The following is a 23,888-nucleotide window of genomic DNA, read 5'->3' as shown; positions in this document are numbered from 1 at the left end:
TGATTCAATAATTAGTAGGCCAAAGGTAGTTACACCTATTTATTGTATATTTACATGCAAAAAAAAAGTTATAAGAACTATTTTATATTTATGAAATAAAATGACTTTAAAATATTAGATTTTAAAAATCATAAATAATGTAATATTTAATTAGCAAACTTAACTAATTAATTATACTCAAGCAACCGAGTTTAAAATATCATAGTAGAATTTCATAATATTACAAAGATAAATAAACAAAGATCCATCAATTTTAAAAAGTTTTCGTATATTAACAAATAAAACTACTTATAAGTTATACACATAATCATTAATGAAACAATTATATTATACTTCACAAAAACTATGTGAACTATTTGAAAGATGAAAGAACAAATAATGTATTTTAAAATGTGTATAAGATAATTACACAATGACATTATAATTTCTTGTATAACACAAATAATAAATAAGCTTTAAATATCATTTTGGTTTCCTAATGCAGATCGTAAATTATCTAACATTTTTTTTTCAGACGATTCTTGATCAAATGATTTACTACCTGCAAAAAAATACAATTTAAATTATTATCCTTCATAATATAATACATTCATAAGTATATTAATCTCTTCTTTATCATAGACTGGGATTTCAGATAAGTTTTGAAATTTATTTTGCAAGATACAAATTATTAAGTACAAAAAAAAGTAATTACTTTGAAGTATGATTGATTAAGTGGATTTTGTTCCAAAAAATGTAAATTATCCCAATAATGCTTTTTTTATTTTTGTGAAAATCCCATCATCAGCTGTTTGGGTTGATTGCGTTTGTTCAGCTGATGGGCCTAAAAAAAGTAACTTTTTGTATAATATTCGTAATTTTTTTTAAGCGAACAAATTTCATTAAATTTAATTGTTTAACTTAAAATTGAATAAAAATAAATATTAATATCTTATCATTAAAGATAGGATGTTGATGAATTTTCAATTTTTTTTCCTTTGATCCTTTAAAATGCCAAGTAAGCTAACAATTCGTGCTCCATTGATTCAGAATATTGTACAAATTTTATTTTGCATTTATAACTATTGTTAGCGATAATTGCATATTTTTTTCTAATTTTTATATTATAAGACATTTTTTGTAGTATTTTTACAATGTGGGACATTTTTCTCAAATTTTAAATTTGTGGGTTTTTGTTATTAATATTATTATTAATGCATTTTTGATATATCTACTATACTTTTTTATTCATTTTTAATAATTTTAATAATTTTTTTTATTGTTAATTAAATAACTTAAAATTTAAATTAATTAATGTCTATTCATTTTACAATTCATACAGGGTGCGGCAGTCAAATCCAACGAATTGAAAAAATTAGAAAAAATATTGTTTTGCCAAACAAATAAAAATTACACAAGTGGAATTTTATGTTATATATTTAAAACCTTATTTTTTTAAAGATTGTGTTAGGCAAATGGTTAGCCACACATTACTACTACATGTATCATTACTTTTATAATACGCTTTTACCGTGAACGCACGCTGTTCACTCGACCAATGCTCCATGATAATTTAATTCCAGGAATTTAGAAGCGATAAGAACATTCCCGAAATCTCTACCACTTTAGCCACGCCCATCAGTTCATTTTAAATTGTCGGGTTGGACTGCGGCATCCTGTATTTTAAATTACCCTGACACTCACTATCACACCCATATCTCTAATAATAATTATTATTTTTAAATTCAATTTTTTTTCACTTACCTATCTAATTACGTTTTTTTGGAGTTTGTAGGACATTTTTGTGTATTATAAGTAGTAAAAATGCAGTTATAAGTTTGAGTACAAATGTTCTTTTTTTTATAAGTTATGACTTAATTTTAGGACATAGTTTATACTTTTTAACATGATAACAAAATTCCGTAAAATATACTTTAAACTTTTAATTCGTTTCCATCATATTATAGTACTAAATAAATGAAAACAAGAAACATCTCTAAAAAAATTATTAACATAAATGAAAATAGTAATTTTAACAAATAAGAGTTGATTCAAATTAAACCAAAAACATAGATAGGAGAAATGAATTAAAAATAATATTAATTTATTTTTCATAACCAGACAGGAGTATTCTTGATTAATATATAATATATGGTAAGAAACCTACTACTATATTAAACAAATTCCCAGACTATGAAAACTAAGAGAACAACATAAATATATAGATAATATCTGTAACTAATATCATTTTAATCTATATGGCAATTTTAGCAACAATGGCCCATTTACCAAGAACTGACAACTGTACACCCTAAATTAACATTTTTATAAAGTCTATATTCACAGATAGACAGCTCTTATATTCCTCAATTTCAAAGATGTTATCAGATTTAAATGTATAAATAACTATCAACATCTCCATTGTCGATCAAACTAAATTAACTTGCTTAACTAACTACTTGCTGTACATCTGAAGAAAGGTGCACCAAAGCTAGTAGGTATGATAGAATAATAATTATAATAAATACCAGAGTGTATAACAGAAAAAACTGACAAATTAAATAATTCTACATTTATTGTACATTTTTTTTAACACTAAAATAAAAAAATTTTAAATTTTTTTAAATTGTGTTTAGAAAAAACATTTATTAAAATCAAGTTAGATCATTTTTCAAAATTGTTTTAATGACCCTAGATACTTGTAATTTTTACTAAATGTTAAACGACTATTATCTTTACATGGTAATATTTTCAAACAATTTTGAAACTTTTTCAGCCATTAATAGCCGTGAGAAATTTTTAAGTGTTGTTAATTATTATTTAGTTGGAAATTCATAAAAGTTTTTCTTTTCATACCTAAGATTAAAAATTTAAATAGAAGATTTCGCATAAGTTTTCCTACCTATAACAAACAAAAAAAAATGTACTTAAGCGGAACTTAATTGTTTTATGAGCTTTTGAACTTATAATTTTTATTACATTTGATATTCAGTGGTAAATTATTGATCGATTTTTTATATTTTGTTGTCTTTTCAAAACGAATAACCGTACTCATTAAATGTTCACCATATATTTATATCAGAATTTTCCATACACGGTGAACTCAAACTATTTGAATGAAACTAATTGTAAAAATAAGCTACTCAACTTAAATAAATTTTTTTACTATGATGTATTTTCTAAAAACAAGTTCAACCAATTGGCCATTTTGAATTTCACTAAGTGGCAATAAATTATAATTATGTAATAATATAATAATTATAATATTATGTAAACACAATTTTTTTTAAATATTGATCAGAACAAGTTATTTTATTTATCAGTTTTTTTTACACCCGACAGTACTTATTATTTATTTGTTAACTCAACGTATATATGAATAAAAATAAGTTATGTACCATCTTTTTTATGATTTAAGTCTTTTATTGTTCCAGGTGTCTTTTCTTCAAGCTCTGCATAAGCTTTAATCAATGCTTCCTGCTTCTTTGTTAATGACTTAGGAACATCTATTTTAATATTAACATAATGGTCACCAAGTAAATTGGAATTCACTCTTTTCATTCCTTGTTTGAATAATCTAATTTTGGTGTGTGAACTAGTACCAGGAGCAATCTTTTAAGACAAATTTAAAAAAGACACGTTAAATATAATAAATATTTAGTATATATTTATAGGATCAATAAAGCATTTTTAAATATTACCTGCACTGTGTGGTCATCATAAATGCCTCTAACTCTAATAGATCCTCCTAATAATGCTTGAGATATAGAAATTTTAGCATCTGTATGGATATCAGAACCATCTCTTTTAAAATAATCAGATTTTTCCACTTTGAAAGTAACAAAAACTTCATTTCTGTTGACCAAAATTCTAATAGATTGACCGTCTTCGATTCCTATTAAAAACAATAATAATACAATTATTAAACACATACAATACAAAAATTATACAATTCAATACAAAAATATACGAGGGTATCTATATTACAAATGTGTTTATAAATATTTTCTAAGAAATTACATAGCTACTTTTGAATATAATAAATTATAGTATTTTAACACATTTATTTACATTATTCATGTAATTCACAAGCATTTAGAATTTAATTAAATAAATAAATCAAACTAATAACCTAAGTAAACTAAAAAAATTTAAAAAGCTTTAAGGTATTACAATTTTTATTATTTTAAAAGATAAAATAAAAATTCAAACAATTTTGAATGTTATAAAAAGTATTTAAGTTACAATAAATACAAAATAAATATTGTATACTCTTTTCCATAAGAAAAAGGAACTGTTTCGTGTATATCAAATGGTCGCTGGGATGTCAAATCCCCTCCCCGTTACCACTGGCATATGCCAGGCAGGTGGGGCAATGTGCAATGAACGACCGGTACCTTTATCTCGTGGAAACAAGTATTGTAATATAAATAATTTAATTGCTGATATCATTGAATATATAGATATTGCAAAAATGATTGCATTTTCATATAATATTCAAGATGATTTATGAGTATTAAAATTATAGTTTTAAATTTAATATCAGTACAGTTAAACTATTAAATAAATTTAAATACAACATGTACCTGCTGGAATTGGTACTGTTACTTTTTTACGTTGTACAGTGCTTCCTTTCCCGTGACATTCTATACATGGATTTTTTATAATAACTCTAGTTCCTTGACACTGTCTACATGTTGACTTCATTAAAAAGGGGCCTAAAACATTTATGTTTTGTACAATGAATTAAAAAATAAAATAAAAAATACTTATTATAAATACTGTACCTCTTGAGACAGTTTCCATTCCAGTTCCATTACAATGAGTACATGTTGTTGCCTTATATCCTAGTTCACAACGAGAACCACGACATTTGGGACAAATATCAACCACATTTAAATTTAAATCTTTGTTCACTCCTCGAGCAGCTTGTTCAAATGTTATTTTTACAACAATCTAAGTGAAATTAATCATAGAGAATAATCAGTTCAAATCTATTTTTCATTTAAAAATAATTCATTACTTCTTCAGCGGCTCCAAATCCAAATTTTGAATCGGCAAAATCTTCATCAAACGAATTATTATTTCCAAACCCACTTTGATTGAATATTTTCCTAAATAATTCTTCAGCATCTACATTAGATTGGTAACTCCATGCATTTTGGAAATTATCATTTCCTGTACCTCCTCCAGGCCCACCCATATGGTTTGGATTACCATTAGATCCCCATGTGTCATATGTACTTCTTTTTTTTTCATCTCCTAACACCTGTAAATAATATACAATTATTAAAAACTATGAAAATAAATGAGAATATTATTTAGTTTGCTATTATTTTAATTATTAGGAATGCTTAGTATTCAAAGCGACAATATTTAAAAATTGTATGGTTTACATTGCATTGCACAAATCCTAATATTATAGGATTACTGATTAGATTACAATTTTCCATCAGCTAATTTCTATTCTTAATTGAAAACTAGTAGGTACAAGTAATTATGTTAGTTTTTTTTTTAAAATATCTTTAATATTTATAAACAACAGTTTGCCTTATAATTGATAATGACATACATTTAGTATATTTCAAATAATATACAGATGATGTTTAGAAACAAAAATAACTATGAACTACCAATAAAAAAAAAATGTGTTGCCTCCATGGTACAAGCACTTAAGATACCAAATTGTATAATCTAAATAATCCATTTACTTTGGTAATGTTTAATATTAAAGTGAATTGACCTATTATCAAGTTTAAAAATAAGAATATTATCTAGTGAATCTTTCATTAGTTTGTTTTAAGTAAGTTATGAACATTTTAAAATGCCTAAGTCTAATATATGTATACATACCAGTGTTTGGAAGAAATGGATGCCTGAAACGAATTCCTTTTTATAAAAAAAATAACAAAATTTGTTGTTCCTTTCTAGTTTCAATAATTTACACAGATATGTAAATAATTGAAATTAAGATATATATTTTTTTAATATGTATAATGTATATTGCCAATTAGTCATCGTTATCGAGTATCGACATTAATCGTTACTCATTAGTCATTAGTCACTTTATTAATATTTAGTTATAAGTAATAAATTATATAGAAATTAATATCTATATAAAATAGAATTATTTTTAACAATAAACAATAATTTAATTTTGAAGAAAATCTCAAAACAGAATTATAAAATATGTACCTACTTGTAGGTACCTATATATTATAATTAAAAATTAAAGAAGTATGCATATGAAAAAAAAATATTAACTTTAAATAAGAATTTTTATTTTATTTGGAACTAAAAAAGGAACGTATTTATTTTTCAAAGGAACGAGTTCCTTTTATAAAGAACTTGCCAAACACTGATAGACACACTTGGGCATTTTTCTATATAACATCAGAAGCCAGTGTTATTTATAAATAACATCTATTTAGACGTGTAATAAAAACTTATTTATTACCTAGTCTGAAAACTGAGGTTTTAAAGATTATACAGAGTATTATCTGTAATGTAATAAAATAACTGACAGATATAGCTCACCAAAACTAAGAATGATAATAACATTAATAACAAATAGTGGTATACTGTTTAAAATGTTAAAACCAATACCAAAACACAATACTCTTATTACTTTTAACTTATTAAGTACAAACAATTACAAACATAGAACACTTAATATAAAATATACTATGCATACTTCGTAAGCTTCAGAAACTTCTTGAAATTTTTTGCTAGCACTAGGATCTCCCTTGTTGGTATCTGGATGAAATTTTTTAGCGAGTTGATAATAAGCTTTCTTAATTTCTTTTTGAGAAGCGTTTTTTGGTACTCCTAATATGTTATAAAAATCCTTCTTATTATTCAAATAACTTGTGGTATGTATACTTTTATAACTATAAGGATTAAGTGGTTTGACAACTGAAACACAAAACAGTTATAAATATGGCGTCCAAAATATTAATATAAAATTCAACAATTAATTAATACTTACAGTGATTAAATAAACGTTTACTACTTAGCGTAGAATAAGCGAGAGACGATGAAAATATGTGATGATGGTTTAGTTTTTGGAAATTACACAACAGTGACGGAGAGTAATGTTTATAAGAAATCAAAAGTTTTATTTTCATACTGTTCATTGTGATAAAATTTTAATCGTTCTGTTTTTGTGGTCTAGAAATATAATCAAGATGCATTAATAAAGTTACAGTCTGCTTAAAAATATAAATTAATTATAAATGAACAATATTGAAAATGTACAAACTATGAAAGTAAGAACGCGTGATAATACGTAGTATGATACTGCAGATGCCGGCCAGGCAACAATAAATCGATTTAACAATAACATCGATATTGCGATATAATCGATTACAATGGTAAATGTTGTATTATACTGGTAAGTGGCAGTGTGGCACAGTTTATATACTATAGATAGTATAGATAGTATAGATAGTATAGTCAGTATAGATAGTATACTATCTTAAATCGTGGTTAATGGTAAATATGAAATTTGAAACGATTTTGGTAATACATTTTAATTCGAAAGTCGTAGGGTCTTTATGAGTGTTACTAAAAAGTAAAAACAATTAGACATTATATCGATATAAGGTGCACCGTGTACGATAAATTAAAAGTTGTCCATTATTTGCCGTCTCTAAAGTATATAATGGAATGAAGTTAGAAATGTAATAAATATTTATGTACCTCACAAATATTAAAGAATTCTTTAATATCTATGATCTACCTACGCCACAGATTTCTATAACATAGTAGGTAGAGACTAGATGAAGTGTAGTATAGCTGAAGTCTGTGACCTACGCGATATTCATTTTTGATAAGTGATTGGACATATTTTTATCTCTATATTAAAATATTATGGTAGTATAGTGCACGGTTGTAAATTCGACAAAACACTTTGCTATTAAAGTGGTTAATGATCAACTCTGTACTCACTATTCAGTAGTCTATTCACTATTGTAGACTTATAGACACTTATAGACAATTAACTTGAGTTTTCACTATTGCCTATTGGTCTATAGCTAAATATATATTATTATTATCTCTAGCTACTGCCTTCTAGCATAGTGGCATCGGTAGTCGCACAGTTGCATAACCAAAATATAATTTATTGTTGGTACCTATATACAGTGTCCCAGAAGTCTCGTATCACCCTTAGTATCTCCGTGGAAAATCAATATATTAAAATGTAGTTTTTTTACAGTCATAAGTATGGAAATTCTGATTGAATAGCATAATATTCGATTTTTTTTCATAAATTCAAAAATTATCAAAATTTTTTTAGGCTTTTAAGTTTTTTAAATTTCCAAGATGTTCAAAAAAAAAAAAATATTAAAATGTAATAAAAATTGCCCAAGTTAAAGCTAATTATTATTTTTAATTTTAGCCGAAAAATCAGCGTGATTGTAATAATTATCATGCCAATCGTATTTTGCCATACGGATGCATAGGTAACATTATTCTCAGAAATTCAAAATAATAATTAGCTTTAACTTGGGCAATTTTTATTACATTATAATATTTTTTTTTTAAACTGTTTTAAAAAATACGATCAACAAAATGGCTATCTTGGAAATTTAAAAAACTTATAAGTCTAAAAAATTTTTGAAATAAATTGAATATTATGCTATTTAATCAGAGTTTCTATAGTTATTACTGTAAAAAAAACTGCATTTAAATATATTGATTTTCCGTGGAGATACTAAGGGTGATACGGGACTTCTGGGATATACTGTATATTAGTATAATAATAAATATATTATAAAATATAAATTATACATACATTTATTATCTTGGGACTTGTATTATATCTCAGTCTTATACACTACTATAATATCGTGGAGTATATGATAGTGACGGTATCATTGCATCAATGATAAAGAAATATATTATGTCTTTATTTTAGAATTTTAGGACTTAGGGCCGTATTCATACAGTTGTCAGTCGATACTCGATACTTAAGTATAATTATTGCTTAACCTAAACTTATGACTCAAATGAGATTCATAAACGAGACTGGCTTTATAAAGAAAAAAGTATTAGGTACATAAATAAATTAAGGTTGGTCGAGACCTATCTTTAGGGTGTCGGTGTCGGTCATTATTATAAGGAGTAACATTTAGGCAATTCAATTCACATGTTGTATTCGCCTCGCGCATGGTTTAAGATAGAATTCTTATCTTTAAACCGTGGCCTCGCGCGGAACGTGCATGTATGTGAGTATGTAAATCGATATTAGTGTGAGTGAGCTATAATTATATGCGCAGATAAAGATATTTACGCATACGCATGCACAAGTCAGTGATTGACTTCGATGACTATTATCGAAGCACTATTTTGATGAACAAAAAATATGCTTTTACAGGAAAAACCCTCACACCTCGTTGATATGTCGGATTTTGGTAATTTTTTTATCTGAAAGATGAGAAGTTTTACGCAGATCGGATTAGAGCTTTAATTTTTATTTTACTTTGAATAATAGTAGAAAAATATGTTTGAAAAAGATTAAATATTGTGCATTATTCAAATGCATATTCCAGTTTCTATAATTATAATTTTCAAAATCAGGCTTTGATCCGACCTACAAAATATTCTCTACTTTTAAATACAAAAAAAAGGTGGGTAAGTGGATGTTGCTCTGCTGTACAGTAGGTTACAAGTAGGTCACTGTAATGGATGGTGTTAAATTTGAATTCAATGATATAATATCATTGTATAAGAAAAACGATTCTGAGCGAAAACGGTCAGTCAGCCTATGGTATTACTAATATATTTGATGATATTATTGTGAATAAAGTAATTTATATATAACCTATTTACGTGGAGCCTTATTTAAAATTTTCAATCCTTAGCTATAAAAGTTGAACCTTTTATAAATTTTTAACTACAAAATAATTATTCAATTATAAATTTGATAAATTTTGTCAAAATTTGAAATTTAAATGCTTATAAAAAAAAATTGTGCCTATATATTTTTAATATTTTTCAACTGCTATTAGAACGATATATCAGGAGCCTTGCATTAAATTTTCACGCTTTTTTACCCAACAAATAAAATTTTATTGATATTTATAGAAAAAAAAACTAAAAAATTGAAAACTGACAATGTTCGTAAACAGCTCAAAAAGAGTCAAAATATTTTCAAAATTGTGTGGTATATAGAAAATGAAAATATAAACATTCAGTAAAATTTTCATGTACCCACAGTTATTCGTTTTTGAATAACAACAAAATAGCAAAATCGTTACATGAGAAATCGAGTGAATATCAAATGTTTTAAAAATATGAATTTCAAACGCTCATAAAAATTTTATTTGACATTCTTTTAGACATTTTTTTTTGATAAAGGTAGACTAACTTATGGATAATCTTGTATTACATTTTCAAATCTTAGAAAGAAAAATGTTTATGAATTCTCAACTCAAAATAATTTGCTAATTTTCGTGATTTTTCCGTATTTTGTCAAGATTTGAACTTTAAATGTTTATAAATAAAAACCCTGACTAAGGATTTTTTAATTTTTTTCATCTGCCTTTGAAACAATAACCTAGGTTACTTTAGCCTACTATTAAATTTTCAAGCTTTTTTAACCAACAAATACAATATTATTGATATTTATAGAAAAAAAAACTAAAAAAAATGGAAACTGAAAATGGCCGTAAACAGCTCAAAATAAGTCATAATATTTGGAAAATGTTATGGTGTATAGAAAATGGTAATATAAACAAAATTTCATGTACCTACGGTCTTTTGTTTCAGAGTTGCACTAAGCCGAACCTCACCACGGATAGCAGGACCGACCCGCCATCTGGAGGAGTTTACATGCGACCCTCCTGACGTTCTGTCGTCCCCGACAGATATCGCTTATTATACAATATAAACTTGTAAAAGTAAATTAAAATACAAAATTGACACAAAGTAATACAAATTACCTCAAAATAACAGATATAGTTAACAAAATGAATTAAATAACCTGTCAACAGAATATAGTATGATTATTCGTTAACAACATCTCTTTACATACCAAATAAAAGAACAAATTAATTCAAAATAACTAACATCATTTAACAATTTAACAATACAAGGTAATGATCAAAACAAATAATAATTAACATCATTGAGTGGATACAGTAGGATTATTAGGCATCAACAACTCTTTACATACCAATTAAAGTACAAATTAATCCAAAATAATTCAAAACAATCTAACAAAAGTAATAACTAACATCATTGATATGAATACAATAAGATTATTCGGTATTAACAACTCTTACATACCGAATAAAGGAACAACTTTTACGGTCTTACCAGGAATAATCCCTCATCCAACCCGGCTTACCCCCTACTCGCTGAGAACGCATTTCATCAGTACCCAGTGTCTTTGGCATTTGCGGATCAGGTGGAAGTGGCTCCTCATCTTCAGGTGGCTCTGTCTCTGGCTCATCTAGTTCTCCGTCAGCTTCATCATCAGCTGGCAACATCAACTTAGAAACGTGAGCTGTCGTTGCAAACCGGCTACCCTTAGTAGCATCCAGTTCCGTCAATCGGTAGACATCCGAAGACAGCTCTCGACTCATGCCAACTGCATCCTCCACAGCGTAATGGGTGTTATCTTGTTGATGCACGTCGTAGACTACCTTCCTTCGTTGGGTCACCAAATCTTGTTCCATCAAGACCAATTTACGGTCAACCTCCTCATACGTTTTGTCAGCCTCCTCGCAATAAGCTTGGCTTGAACCAATTGATCTTCGAGAACGGCCACTCGTCCATCCTCCATATTTATCCGATTCTCCAACGCTTCTCGGATCCGCTCAGACTCATCAGCAACTTGTGCGGCATCGGCCAACTTAGCAGTGGCCGCGGCCAAGCGCTCTTCAGACCTTCCATAGTCTTCTTCCAGCAATTGACCGACGAACTACCTGGCACCTCCGCGTTAACAAACTCGGGGTCGCTCAATACCAACATTTGCCTAACCAGCGGATCTCTGTCAACTTCCACGACGGATAGGTAGTCGGGCTCTTTGTCATGACTAGCAGTTCCCACTGAGGTACCATCCTTACTCGCCTCAGCGTTGTGGATATACAAATGTCCGTGCGCTTTATGATAGGCCACTGACGGCAGGTCCAACCACGACCGTCCAACAATCACGTCGGGAGACTGGACAGCGTCCGACACCACGACTAACAAAACCTCGCCCGGGTTGACACCATCGAGCACAACGTCTGCCATCGCTTCACCCACAGTATTTACCGACGGCACGGTGGTACTTCCGATTCCGTAAAGTGATCGTGCGGAAGGGCTCACACGTAGGCCACACCTTGTCGCGACGTTTTCTTTAATGAGAGAGTAATGGTTACCAGTGTCGAGCAACATGTCCCCTTCCTTACCGTTCACGCAACCAACCTTCTTGTAAGGATGGCCCGTAAGCACCGGTCCCGCTTCAGCGACATTTGCTTGATCCTTTTCCGGGCAGTTGGGTCGGATATGTCCCTCGACCCCACATCCAAAACACACGGTTTTTTGACTCGTCTTGTCAGGACAGTCATGCGACAAATGGCCAGTCTTTTTGCAAACCCAACAGCTGGGGGAGTAATCGTCCACCCGGGTTCCACTCGACACCTCGACTGTCTTATCAAATTTCTTCCACTTACTGGGGTTCGACTCCTCTTCAGTCTTTTTTTGTAGTTGGCGGACAGACGTCCCTTTAGCAGCTTGCGGACCAACATACTTCGGCGTATCCGGAGACGCATGCAACGCACACATGCGCTGCCAGTTTAACAGGTCACTCAACAACTCTTCGTCACAAGAGTGATTCCGACCAACAGCGTACAGGGCCATTTCCCTGGATCTCAGTCCTCGCAAGACGTAGTCTTTAGACATCTGGAACGAGTGTCCGATACCTCTGCACATGTGGAGCTTGATTTGCAGATATGAGATGAGGGTCTCGACTGGTCCTTGCTTCCGCGCCCGCATCTCATCTCACGATCGGCAGCAAACGTGTCACGCACGAAAACGAGCCGGAATTTTAGTTCTAACATGTCCCAGTCGGTGAATTCCCGACCCGAGAACCAATCTTTTGCCGGACCAGTCAAATGCATTCTAACGTACTGCAACACGTATTCAAACGGCCAATGATTTAGGGTCGTCATACCTTTTACTTCCTGTAACCAGTCATCCGCCTGTAGCGGGGTCTCGTTTCCCGAAAACGAGGTCATCGCACGGCTTAGGTCAGGAACTACCCGGTACTCTAGATGCACCGTGGGCGTCGCAACAGCAACGGGCGCGTTGTCAACAACGGACTTGGACACATCATTATTGTCATTCATCAGTTTCCGCAGGAATTCAATTTCTAACTGCAATCCCAACGACCGTTCACTCTGCTGCTTGAGCTGTTCCACCATTGTCACCCACTCGAGGTACGTCGGCGCCTTTATATTATTCGATGACGCACCCACAGCATTTTCGTCCTCGACCGCCATCTCTTTATTTTTCCAACCAGTTATCACCACTCAACACGAGTGCAGCTGTTGATAAGGTTCCGGACATCGGCGATTACCCACTAATCAACCGGGTAGCGTTACCACGTTACTACCACTCCGAGTCTCGGCGAACGAACTTCACTATAACCTCGAACAGCGCCGTGTAATTTAAGCCGATAGCCAAAACCACGCGTTTTGTCGGACATCGGTTATTTTCAACAAAATGACGCACAGCCAAAACGACAACCCGACGCACTACGTTCTACGGAACAAATCCCACTTCTGATATTTATGTTAACTTCTTGGTTACACTTAACAAGTAAAGGACGCAATATTCATTAAACTCGTTTATTAGAGACCTTTATAATAACAACACAATACATTTAATAAGACGCGTTTCGACACATGGACGTATCGTCACACACACTAGTACTACACTACTCTCCGCAGCGCTCACTCGGCCAAACCTCGCCACGGATGGCAGGGAGAGGGCCACCATCGTCGGCAGGACCGACCCGCCATCTGGAGGAGTTTACAATAGTATCATATATTCATATATTTCATCATAGCAAGGCTTTTCTCCGAAAATTATCACCGTTATATACCTATTTTGAATTATTATTTTTATTACACCATTCATATATGGTAGGTACATATACATAGGTACAAGTTATTGTCGATAACAATTTTATAAAAAATTTTTAGCAAAAACAAGTTAAAATATTAAAATTATTATTTTAGAATGAATGATTAAGAAAACAGAAGCATAAAAACGAAAAAAGTAACGTAAAATAAATTATCAAAAAAAAATACAAAAAAAATACATTACTGTAGTTTAATTTAAAATTTTTTTTCCAATTTTTAAACTATTATTAATATAATTTAAATGCATTTGTTTAGTGCATTTTTTGAGTTTTTAAGTCATTTTTTCATTTTTTAAGGGCATTAAAATCCCAGCACTACTTATTAGGTACCTAGTAAACCAGTAAAAAAAGCTAAGTGGTAGTAAAAATCGAAAAAAAACTTTGTTAAAACACAAAAAACAACTTAATGTTGTTAACAAATATAAAAAACTTCAAGACTTGTTTTGTGAAAAATACTCAACAGTTGTAAGTAAATATAGGTATACCTACACTATATGTCTTTTGTCTATACAACATAAATTATACTTAGAAGTTACAATATAAGTTATAACTACCTATGTATTAATCAGAGTTAACTTAACCTAATCAAAATGTGCAAAAATAAATAGTTTAAAATATGTAAAATCTTAAACCAAGTAATTCCAGAATTTGCAACTCTACAGAGTAGAAGAACAATTTAAATATTATATTATACATATAGTTACATTATTTTTATAAAATACTATACATATACAAATAATATAAAATATTAATTTGCATAGTTTTATATAATTTTATTTTATTTATTCATGAAGTACCTACTTCAAAATGTTAAAAAAAAAAACAACCTTTATGATGAATTATAAGCAAGGTTTAAGGGACATAAATTCAAATGAATCTTTGCGGAGAGAGGATCAAGCAATTACTAAACAATATTTTGAAAAAAAGCACACATTGTAAAACAAATATTATTTTCTTTGCTAAAAATCTAAAAGGTTAATGAGGATCTATCTCAAATATTTTCCGTTGTTAGGCCTTAGGGGGGAGCAAATTTTTTTCACCGGGGCTTAGGGGTGCTAATTTTTTTTTGCACCGGGGCGCAAAATGTCTTAATGCGGCACTGACACTAGTATAATATGATCTAATAGCATGTGCGACGGTTGAGGCGGGCGATTATAATATTATATTATAATACGTTATCGAGTGAGGGTACCTATAATTTTTTTTTGGAATATCCAAAATACGCGATAATCGCGTTTCAAAGAAACGCTCAACAGACGAAGATTACCGATTATCTTGTATCGTATAATGTGCGTGTTTGATGTCCGTACAACTGTAGTTGACAACAGTCTGTTGTACACCTTATTCGGTATTTTAATAATTGTGCTTACTTCGCAAGTTATTTTCAGGTACAAGGCTTAGAAAGTACCACGAGTTGTAAATTGTAATTTTTCATTTAAAACTCACCCTGTTTATTTCAAGGCTTAAAATATCTTATATCTACATAATATGGTTCATCACTTTTATAATTTACGAAATATAGATTATAAGTACATAGATTAATTAATATAGATATACAAAAATATAGATTTTAAAAATATTATACATATCTCGTTTCACCCAGAATCTAATATTTTTTATTAAATTGAATGACATTTTTTAATAATTAGATTAAAATCATTAGTAAATAATTAGGTAACCTACCTACACAATGCAATTACAATTATTGAGATTATTTTATATTTATATAGGTTATGACTTATGATAGAAGAGGACGATTCTTATAATGAAGATAATGATTTGGCAACAATAATAATAAATGATGAATTATAATTATTACCTATTTCATATTATGTTTGTTGATATTATTTCATTCTGATATAAATTAAAAATAATAAGTTAGGTATTTCTAAGTTTCAACTACAAATTTAATTTAACCATACATTGAAACATAAGGTAATAAAGAAATTATAAATGTATAGCATATTGAAACTAAAAATAACTTAATAGTTAACAAAAATGTTGAATTTCAAATTCTAGTCGGCAATTTTGATGAATACACCCCCCTATGATTTTTTTTGAGATCTTCCCTGGTCTTACGATAAAGGTAAAATGTAATAATATAGTATTTCAACCAAGAAATTTCACGAGACGCCATGGTATAATAGTATGTAGGTATCTTATCGTTTAAATTATCGACAAAACAAGTGTGAGTGACTTTAATGATTTTATTGGATTATTATTTATTAGTTTTTGTTATATCGTATCTATACAGCCATACGGACATAAGCTGTGGCTTTACCTATACTAGTTTATTACATTACTACCTATATTTAGTGTCTGGTTTTCAAACTCCGACAAATTACAGTTATCGTTACATATAAATCTATAATACGTAATTATTGTCTTCAGCGTCGTCAACGTCGTTCGGTTTTCGTGTTAACGTAGTAAAGTGTAGTTCATAAATTTGTTAAAAACTAATAAATGGAAGTAACGAGATCGAACAAAGGTGGCTTAAGCCATATTTGGTGGGCACATGTATACTGTAAAATGGTATCCGGCCAAAATAGCGAAACAATTACCGCGAATGTAAAAATCGCGAATTAATAATAGCGTAAATAAAAATAGCGAAAAGAGAAACATCTGTCTGTCGGGTTGCTTATATGACACAGTGTAAAAATCAAACATATTTGATACAATAAAAAATGGACAAAAATAGTTTATAAATAAGATTAATAAATTTAAAAAAGTAAAGCATACAATAAAATATGGAGTGATCATGGAATATAAATGAAAAATCATTATATTTAGTGTTTATTTGTCTCTTTTATTGTTTTTGAATACATTCATTATAATTATAATATCGTTAAGTTCTAATAATAAGTATTTATAGTAGTAATAATAATAATTTTAAATAAAATAATTATAATCAATTTAAATATAATTATATTTAGACATTCAGTGACAAATTATATGCTGTACCTTTTATGAAGTTCTTATTCTCATTAGTATATGTATAAGTTAAATAATAATTAAGATAGCATATTGACGATATCAGTAGGTATAACGATATTATTGTGACCTACCTGCATAGGGTTTTGTCCTAAAATTATTTCCCTGCGAGATATATAAAATGATATATAATTTTAAGTTTCTTTATTATGCATGATCGCTTATTTTAAAATTCGCTGTTTTTATTTACGCTATTATCGATTCGCGATTTTTACATTCGCGGTAAATTGTTTCGCTATTTTGGCCTAGACCCCTATAAAATATATAGGTATCAAAAAAATGTCATGGCGCTGCATGAAATTAAACTTATTAAAATGTCCGGGAATATTACAATCTGATCTGGACTATTCTGAACCACACGTCATCACAACACATCTGATCATGTACCAAAAACTCAGGGAAAATCAATGTCACAAAATATGTAAATGAAATGCTTCAGCTTGCAAAACGTAATGAAAAAAAGCCAGGACAAATATTTTCTGAAGTGGTAGCAAAAGTGGACCGTAACACAAAAGCTCTGATGCCAGCTGACGAAATCGTGAAAAGAAGATCAAGCTAGGAGACAAAAATCGAAGAACAATCAAATAAATCTTAACTGTCTTAATCAATTAGTTGTTGAGAATGATTGGTGTTATTTGGGTGACAAATCAACACAATTTTTGTTGCACAATAACGGAATTTACGAAACTGAACGGATAATTGTTTTTGCAACAGATAATTGTTTAAAATATTTAACTGAAACTTCTACCTGGTATATGGACGGAAATTGTTCAATGGCTCCACTAATATTCCAACAACTGTACGTCATTCGTGTTAAAGTAAATAGTGTTTTTATAACTGCCGCTTTTATTTTACTTAAAAATAAAACAGAATTGAGTTACGAAGAAATGCTTCAAATCATAATACATAAATGAGCCGAAGAAATTTGTTTCCGGATCCACAGATAATTAATGTGGACTTTGAAAAAATAGTAATCAACGCTATAAAAACTGTTATTGGAGAAGATGTACAAATCCAGAGATGCTTTTTTCATCTCCGTCAAAGTACCCCAGAAAAATACAACAGTTAGGTCTTGAACAATTGTACAGGTCAAATGAAGAGTTTTCCCATTTTTGTGGTATGTTAGACAGCCTGACTTATAATTAGATAATTTAAAAGATGGGAAGAGGGGTACCCCTCTAATGTACATTTTACTAATTTTAGCATAGTTTGCGATAGTATTATACGCTATTGAAGTAATTTATTTTATTATACAGTAGGCTAACACAGTATTAAATATTTTATAAATTTGTAACTACAGAAATAAATTTTTTTGTACTGCTATATTAAAAACTTATGAGTAGAGCCAGGAACTTCATGCATTTTGCACCTTGTTTTTCTTAAGCTTATATTCGAGGCGCATCTTTATAGAAATTCAGCTTACGTCACACACAATTGAAAATTCAATAGTACTTTCGTTTTAGGTCATCAAGTCCTTACTTATAAGTAACATTGTATTACATTTTCAAGCTTTTTGAGTCGACGAATTTTTTAGAAAAAATAATCTATAAATAGCTTGATTTGTCAAGATTTAAATTATTTAAAAAGTGTCATGCCTGAAGAAGCTACAGATTTGGTCGAGTATTTTGAGCGCACATGGGTCGTATAAAAGAGTTGGGAACGGGCAATCGGAGACACGTATAAAATTGCAAAAAACATCTCCTAATTTTCCACCATCTGTCTGGAATGTAAGAGACACAACATTAAACAACGGAGATCGGACAAACAATGTATGTGAGGGATGGAATAATCGGTTTTCAAACTTAGTTAGTACTTATTTATTATTAGGTATTAAAATTCAATTAAAATATTCAATATAATTTGCTTAATATTAATTAAGGTGAATCACAAATATCCAACAATTTGGACATTGATTACTAAGATGTGGCATGAAAATGCAGCAGACGAAACCAAAGTCGCACAGCGTCAACTGGGTACTATTGGACCACCAACGAAAAATAAAATAAGAGGGCCAAGTCGGTGGAACTCATAGGTTTTCATACACGCATTAAAAAATGAATTTTAATGATTTCTTTTTAAGGGGAAAGGGGGTAATTAAGAATAAGAATAAATTAGGTAATCATGTTACTGTATTTTACCAGGTTATAATAATAATAATTTTGGCACATGGCAATGCATAGAGAAAACAATTTAGGCCATGTTTTTCCCGGCCCACGGGAGGTGACGCACCATATCAATCATGGTTCGCCCTCACAGGATTACCGGACAAAATCATGGTACAACATTTTATGTGTTTGTGTAAACGGTGGACAGGTAGGGAATATATTAATACAACGACAGATGGTTTGTGACGACTCCATGCCTGGTTTTGCCTTGGCCACCAGTGGCCCATCGTTGCCCTTAGCCCATCATGGCGGTGTTTTCACTGCGAGGAACCGGGTTCAGTGCGAAAAAGACGTGTAGACAGGTCGCTGGTTGTGAAAAGAAAAAAATGTGTATTCGTCGAATTAGTGGGGCAGGTCAGTGTCGGCGTTTTACAATAATTTAATTATTACATTTTTGGAGACAGGTTGTTCTGCCGGTATTATGCTAATGCCGAGCACGACCTAGGCGCTGACGGATAGGACAAAGTGGGGGGGGGCTGCATGAAGTTAGCCCCCCCCCCAAATCATTTTTTTGTTTGCGAGCGTGCACTAAATTTGCAAATCCTAAAAACCAATTTGCAATTATTTGCAATTAATTTGCTAAATATTGCCGCTGGTTTGAAGTGAATCCGCCAAAGTGGGGGGGCTAACTTCATAAGTCATGACCATTGAGCAACGGCGTGCGGACACTGAACACTGCAGGTTGTGGGGGTCGGGGGATATTTGTTACATAATACAGCGCGCGATACTATTATTTATAAATTACTATTGTATGAGAGTAGGTACGCTCGGGGACTATTTTTAATAAATAATACGCCAAAAAATGCTGTGATGTTACAAAGTTGAAGAGGAGAGTTGAATCTGCTACGTATAGGACTAGATTTTTGATATTTTAATTTATTATAGCAATTATTCACAAATCAAAAAAGCGAAAACAAAAAACAAAAAATGCAAAACGATTTGCTGGATTTTGAAAATAAAATATCGAAAATCAAGTCCTCTAATTTTATATAAGACATCCATAACAATCCCATCAAAAACATTTAAACATAATTTCTATATAATATATATTATTTATTGTGTTAAAAAGTATAAGAACTTATAAAAATTAAAACTTATCTCATAAAATAATTAGTGTATTAGTGTTTGCAAGTTGCGACATCCGAGAAATAGTAATTGTTTATATAATTTTTTCCAGAAAAAGTTGCATTTAAACATATCATTGTTTGTATAAAATATAATAATATAGGTACTTAAAACTTTAAATTACCCACGAATAATATTAGATTCTGAGCGGAGTGAAAGAATGTATTGGTTTTACAAAGATGTGTGTTTTTTTTTTCTGTCTGTCAGCAACATTTTGGATAGTAAGCATGCTTTGATTTTTGAGATTAGCATCTATACTGATAAAAAAATGAACATAGTTGGTACTTTTGGGAGGTCAAAATTGAAAATTCCAAGTAGTTTTAGAAGCGTCGAGAAAAACTACCGACAAGTTACGAAAAACCACTAAAAATGGGATTTTAATTTCTAACGCTTTGTTTATCACCATAGCAACAAATAAAAAAATAATAATATTATAAAGGACTAAGCTAACCACTCAGAATCATTTTTCGTATACAATGATTTATTATTGTAATCAAATATAACACATCCATTACAACAGCAGAGTGGTACTCCCTTGTCCACCTTTTTTTTTAAATTATAACAAAATATGAATTTCTAAATACAAAATAATTTACACATTTTTCAGCAAAATTATCAAAATTCTAACTTCATTCGCACATAAAATATTATTTTGGATTTACGCTAAATTTTTTTTTTAATTTCCACTAACAACAACTATTATGAGTATTTGTTTATTACATTTTAGGTATTTTAAAATTATTTAACGACAATAATTTAAAAAAAACTTTAAAAAATCGAATATTTGTCATGGCTAGCTAAAACCGCTCACAAAGATGCAAAATATTTTGAAAATTATATACCTTTGTTAAATTGTCATATAAATATTTGGTTTAAATTTAAGATATCTATAGTTATATCTATGGTTATTATTTTTTGACTTAAATCAAAAAAAAACTATAACGATTTTGTCAAAAACTGGTTTTTCTTAAAAATTCTCATTTTTCCGTTGTGACTATGTATTTTAAATATTTTTCAACTGCTATTGTAACAATATATCAGGAGCCTTGCATTAAATTTTCACGCTTTTTTACCCAACAAATAAAATTTTATTAATGTTTATAAAAAAAAACCTAAATAATTGAAAATTGAAAATTGAAAACTGACAATGTCCGTAAACAGCTCAAAAAGAGTCAAAATATTTACAAAATTTTAGGATGTATGGAAAATGAAAATATAAACATTCAGTAAAATTTTCGTGTATTTATTCATTTTAACAGAATAACAAATCCTTTACATGAAAAATCGAGTAAAAATTCAATATTGTAAAAATATGAACTTCAAACGCTCATAAAACTGTAATTTGATTTGCTTGTAGACTTTTTTTTGATAAAGGTAATCATAATTATGAATAATCTTGTATTATATTTTCAAAACTCAGATTTTAATGAATTCTCAATTCAAAATAATTTGCTAATTTTTGTGAATTTTCCGTATTTTGTCAAGATTTGAACTTTAAATGCTAATAAAAAAAAAACTGTGACTTAGGATTTTTAATATTTTTTAAATGTCATTGTAACAAATAAAGTTTTATAGACATTCATAGAAAAAAAGACTAATAAAATTGGAAACAGAAAATGTTCTTAAACAGTTTAAATGAAATCAAAATATTTTGAAAATCTTATCGTGTATAGAAAATGCAAATATAAACGACCAGTGAAAATTTCATGTATCTACGGTTTTTTAATTACAACAAAATAAGAAAATCACTACATGAGAAATCGAGTGAATATCCAATGTTGTACAATTATGAAATTTAAACACTCATAAAAATTTAATATTTGACTTTCTTGTACACATTTTTTTTTTGATAAAGTTAGACAAATTTATGAGAAATCCGGCATTACATTTTCAAACCTTAGATCTAAAAAAAAAAAATTTATAAATTTCTAACTCAAAATATTTTGCATTTCTTAGTCATATTTACGTATTTTGTCATCTCTCCGCTCAGAAGCTAATATTTAAAAAAAATTAAAAACATTAAATTAATTTTTACTTCTTGTTAACATTAATTAATTTATATACACCATTTAATGTCCAAAATATTTTGACTCATGTTGAGTCATTTTTAAATTTATGTCGATAAAAAATGTTCACTAGATTATAAAACTTGAAAATGTAATAGGTACAAGGTTTTCGTGAGTTGTTGTTAGCTTAAATTAAAAATAAAATTGAGCGGCTATCCACAGTAATTTTAAGTGCCTAAAGTTAGAATTTTGACAATTTTCGTAAAAAAATATGAACATTTGCAAATTATTTTGAGTTGGAACTTTATAAAAATTTTCCTTTTTATAGATTTATAGATTTCCTATCTGAGATTTTAAAATTAAATACAAAATTTATCAAAAAGAAAATGTTTACCAGATATAAAATTAAATTTTTGTGTACAAATATTATATTATGAAGTTCAAAGTTTTACTTAATTGGATATATGCACTCGTTTTCTCATGGAGCTTCTTATTATTTTTAGTTTAAAAACGTATAACCATGGACATTTTATTTATTAATTACTTTATTACTGTCTATATAATAACTAACAATAGTGAAAAAGATAGTTGATAACATTTTCAAAATATTTTGACTTGTTTTGAGTTTTTTTATGGGCGTTTTAAATTTACTAGTTTTTTTTTCTATTAGTGTCAATAAAATGTTATTCATTGGGTCAAAAAGCTTGAAAATGTAATACAAGGTTCCTCGTAAATTATTAAAATATCAGTTAAAATATTAAAATACACAGGCAATATTAATGTTGCTATTGTTAGTATAATATTGCATTCACTATATACTTATAAATCATAGGACTACGACGATATAACGTCAACGAGCGTTCCGTATTGTATGTTAGCTAACTTTATGAAATATGTAAAAAAAAAAATAGAAAAAAAAACCATTGTAACAGGAACATTGTTTCAGAAATGTTTATTCGTCTTCGAACGTTTTCTTTTTCTCGTTTGCTCGTAATTGGCTATTTGTATAGGCACCTATCATAGGGTTTTTGAAGAGCGCGTAAAGCGCGAGAAAAAGCTAAATAGTTTGTAACGCAACGTTGTGCACCTCACAATCTTACCGGCACCCCGCACTGATGTCGTGATCTATTTTCCCGGTGTTGTATTCTCGCTGCACGATGCGTGCGCGTGGACTGGGGAACAATATCCGAAACCTCCCAACACTTTACTGTATATGGTTTGGTTTCCCGTGACGATACGATCGCACACTTGGCCTTTAGCCTTATGATATAATTTAATTAGTGGTCAACTATACGCCGGGTAAGGTTTTTTTTGTTATTCCCGTATGCTCAATCTTGCATGTGTCATTGTTTTTTTGTTTATTCTGAATAAAATGTACACAATTTATACCATGGAGTAAATAACCGAAAAATCCCTCCCGCAGTTAGCTTTGCCGACGGGCAAGATATAAGGGGAAACGCTGCGGAGGCGCGTAGACCTCCATTG

At 29.7% G+C, this 23,888-nt stretch overlaps 2 protein-coding genes and 1 pseudogene across 3 annotated transcripts; 1 reads left to right on the top strand and 2 right to left on the bottom strand.

The window, feature by feature from the left end:
• Positions 1-247: 247 nt before the first annotated feature.
• LOC132936525 (protein tumorous imaginal discs, mitochondrial-like) lies at positions 248-7,271 on the bottom strand. Of its 2 annotated transcripts, XM_061003265.1 has the most exons (9): positions 6,968-7,270; positions 6,674-6,894; positions 5,003-5,248; positions 4,767-4,935; positions 4,566-4,697; positions 3,681-3,874; positions 3,378-3,591; positions 695-823; positions 248-541 (listed from the first exon to the last, which is right to left on the bottom strand). In XM_061003265.1, the coding sequence occupies exons 1-8, from the start codon at positions 7,113-7,115 to the stop codon at positions 741-743; spliced, it is 1,407 nt and encodes a 468-aa protein (XP_060859248.1). In that variant the 5' UTR covers positions 7,116-7,270; the 3' UTR covers positions 248-541; positions 695-740. The 2 variants fall into 2 exon arrangements, with proteins under 2 accessions (XP_060859248.1, XP_060859247.1); XM_061003264.1 differs by lacking the exon at positions 695-823 and having other exon boundaries at positions 6,968-7,271.
• Positions 7,272-11,772: 4,501 nt separating this feature from the next.
• On the bottom strand, positions 11,773-13,208 carry LOC132949381 (uncharacterized). The gene is given in 2 exon segments (XM_061020242.1): positions 11,773-12,974; positions 12,977-13,208. Coding segments are annotated over 2 exon segments (1,434 nt in total).
• Positions 13,209-17,994: 4,786 nt separating this feature from the next.
• On the top strand, positions 17,995-19,139 carry LOC132949373 (uncharacterized; annotated as a pseudogene).
• The last annotated feature ends 4,749 nt before the right edge of the window (positions 19,140-23,888 follow it).

This window comes from Metopolophium dirhodum, chromosome 1 (genome assembly GCF_019925205.1).
Source record: "Metopolophium dirhodum isolate CAU chromosome 1, ASM1992520v1, whole genome shotgun sequence".
Classification (NCBI taxonomy): Eukaryota; Metazoa; Arthropoda; class Insecta; order Hemiptera; family Aphididae; genus Metopolophium; species Metopolophium dirhodum.
This window is presented reverse-complemented; position numbering and strand designations above follow the sequence as displayed.

Coding starts and splice junctions, on each gene's coding strand:
- LOC132936525 (XM_061003264.1), bottom strand. CDS start 7,115: ATGAACAGTATGAAAATAAAACTTTTGATTTCTTATAAACATTACTCT. Junction 4,698..4,766: donor AATGGAAACTGTCTCAAGAG/GTACAGTATTTA, acceptor TAAATGTTTTAG/GCCCCTTTTTAATGAAGTCA. Junction 3,592..3,680: donor ATGATGACCACACAGTGCAG/GTAATATTTAAA, acceptor TTGTCTTAAAAG/ATTGCTCCTGGTACTAGTTC.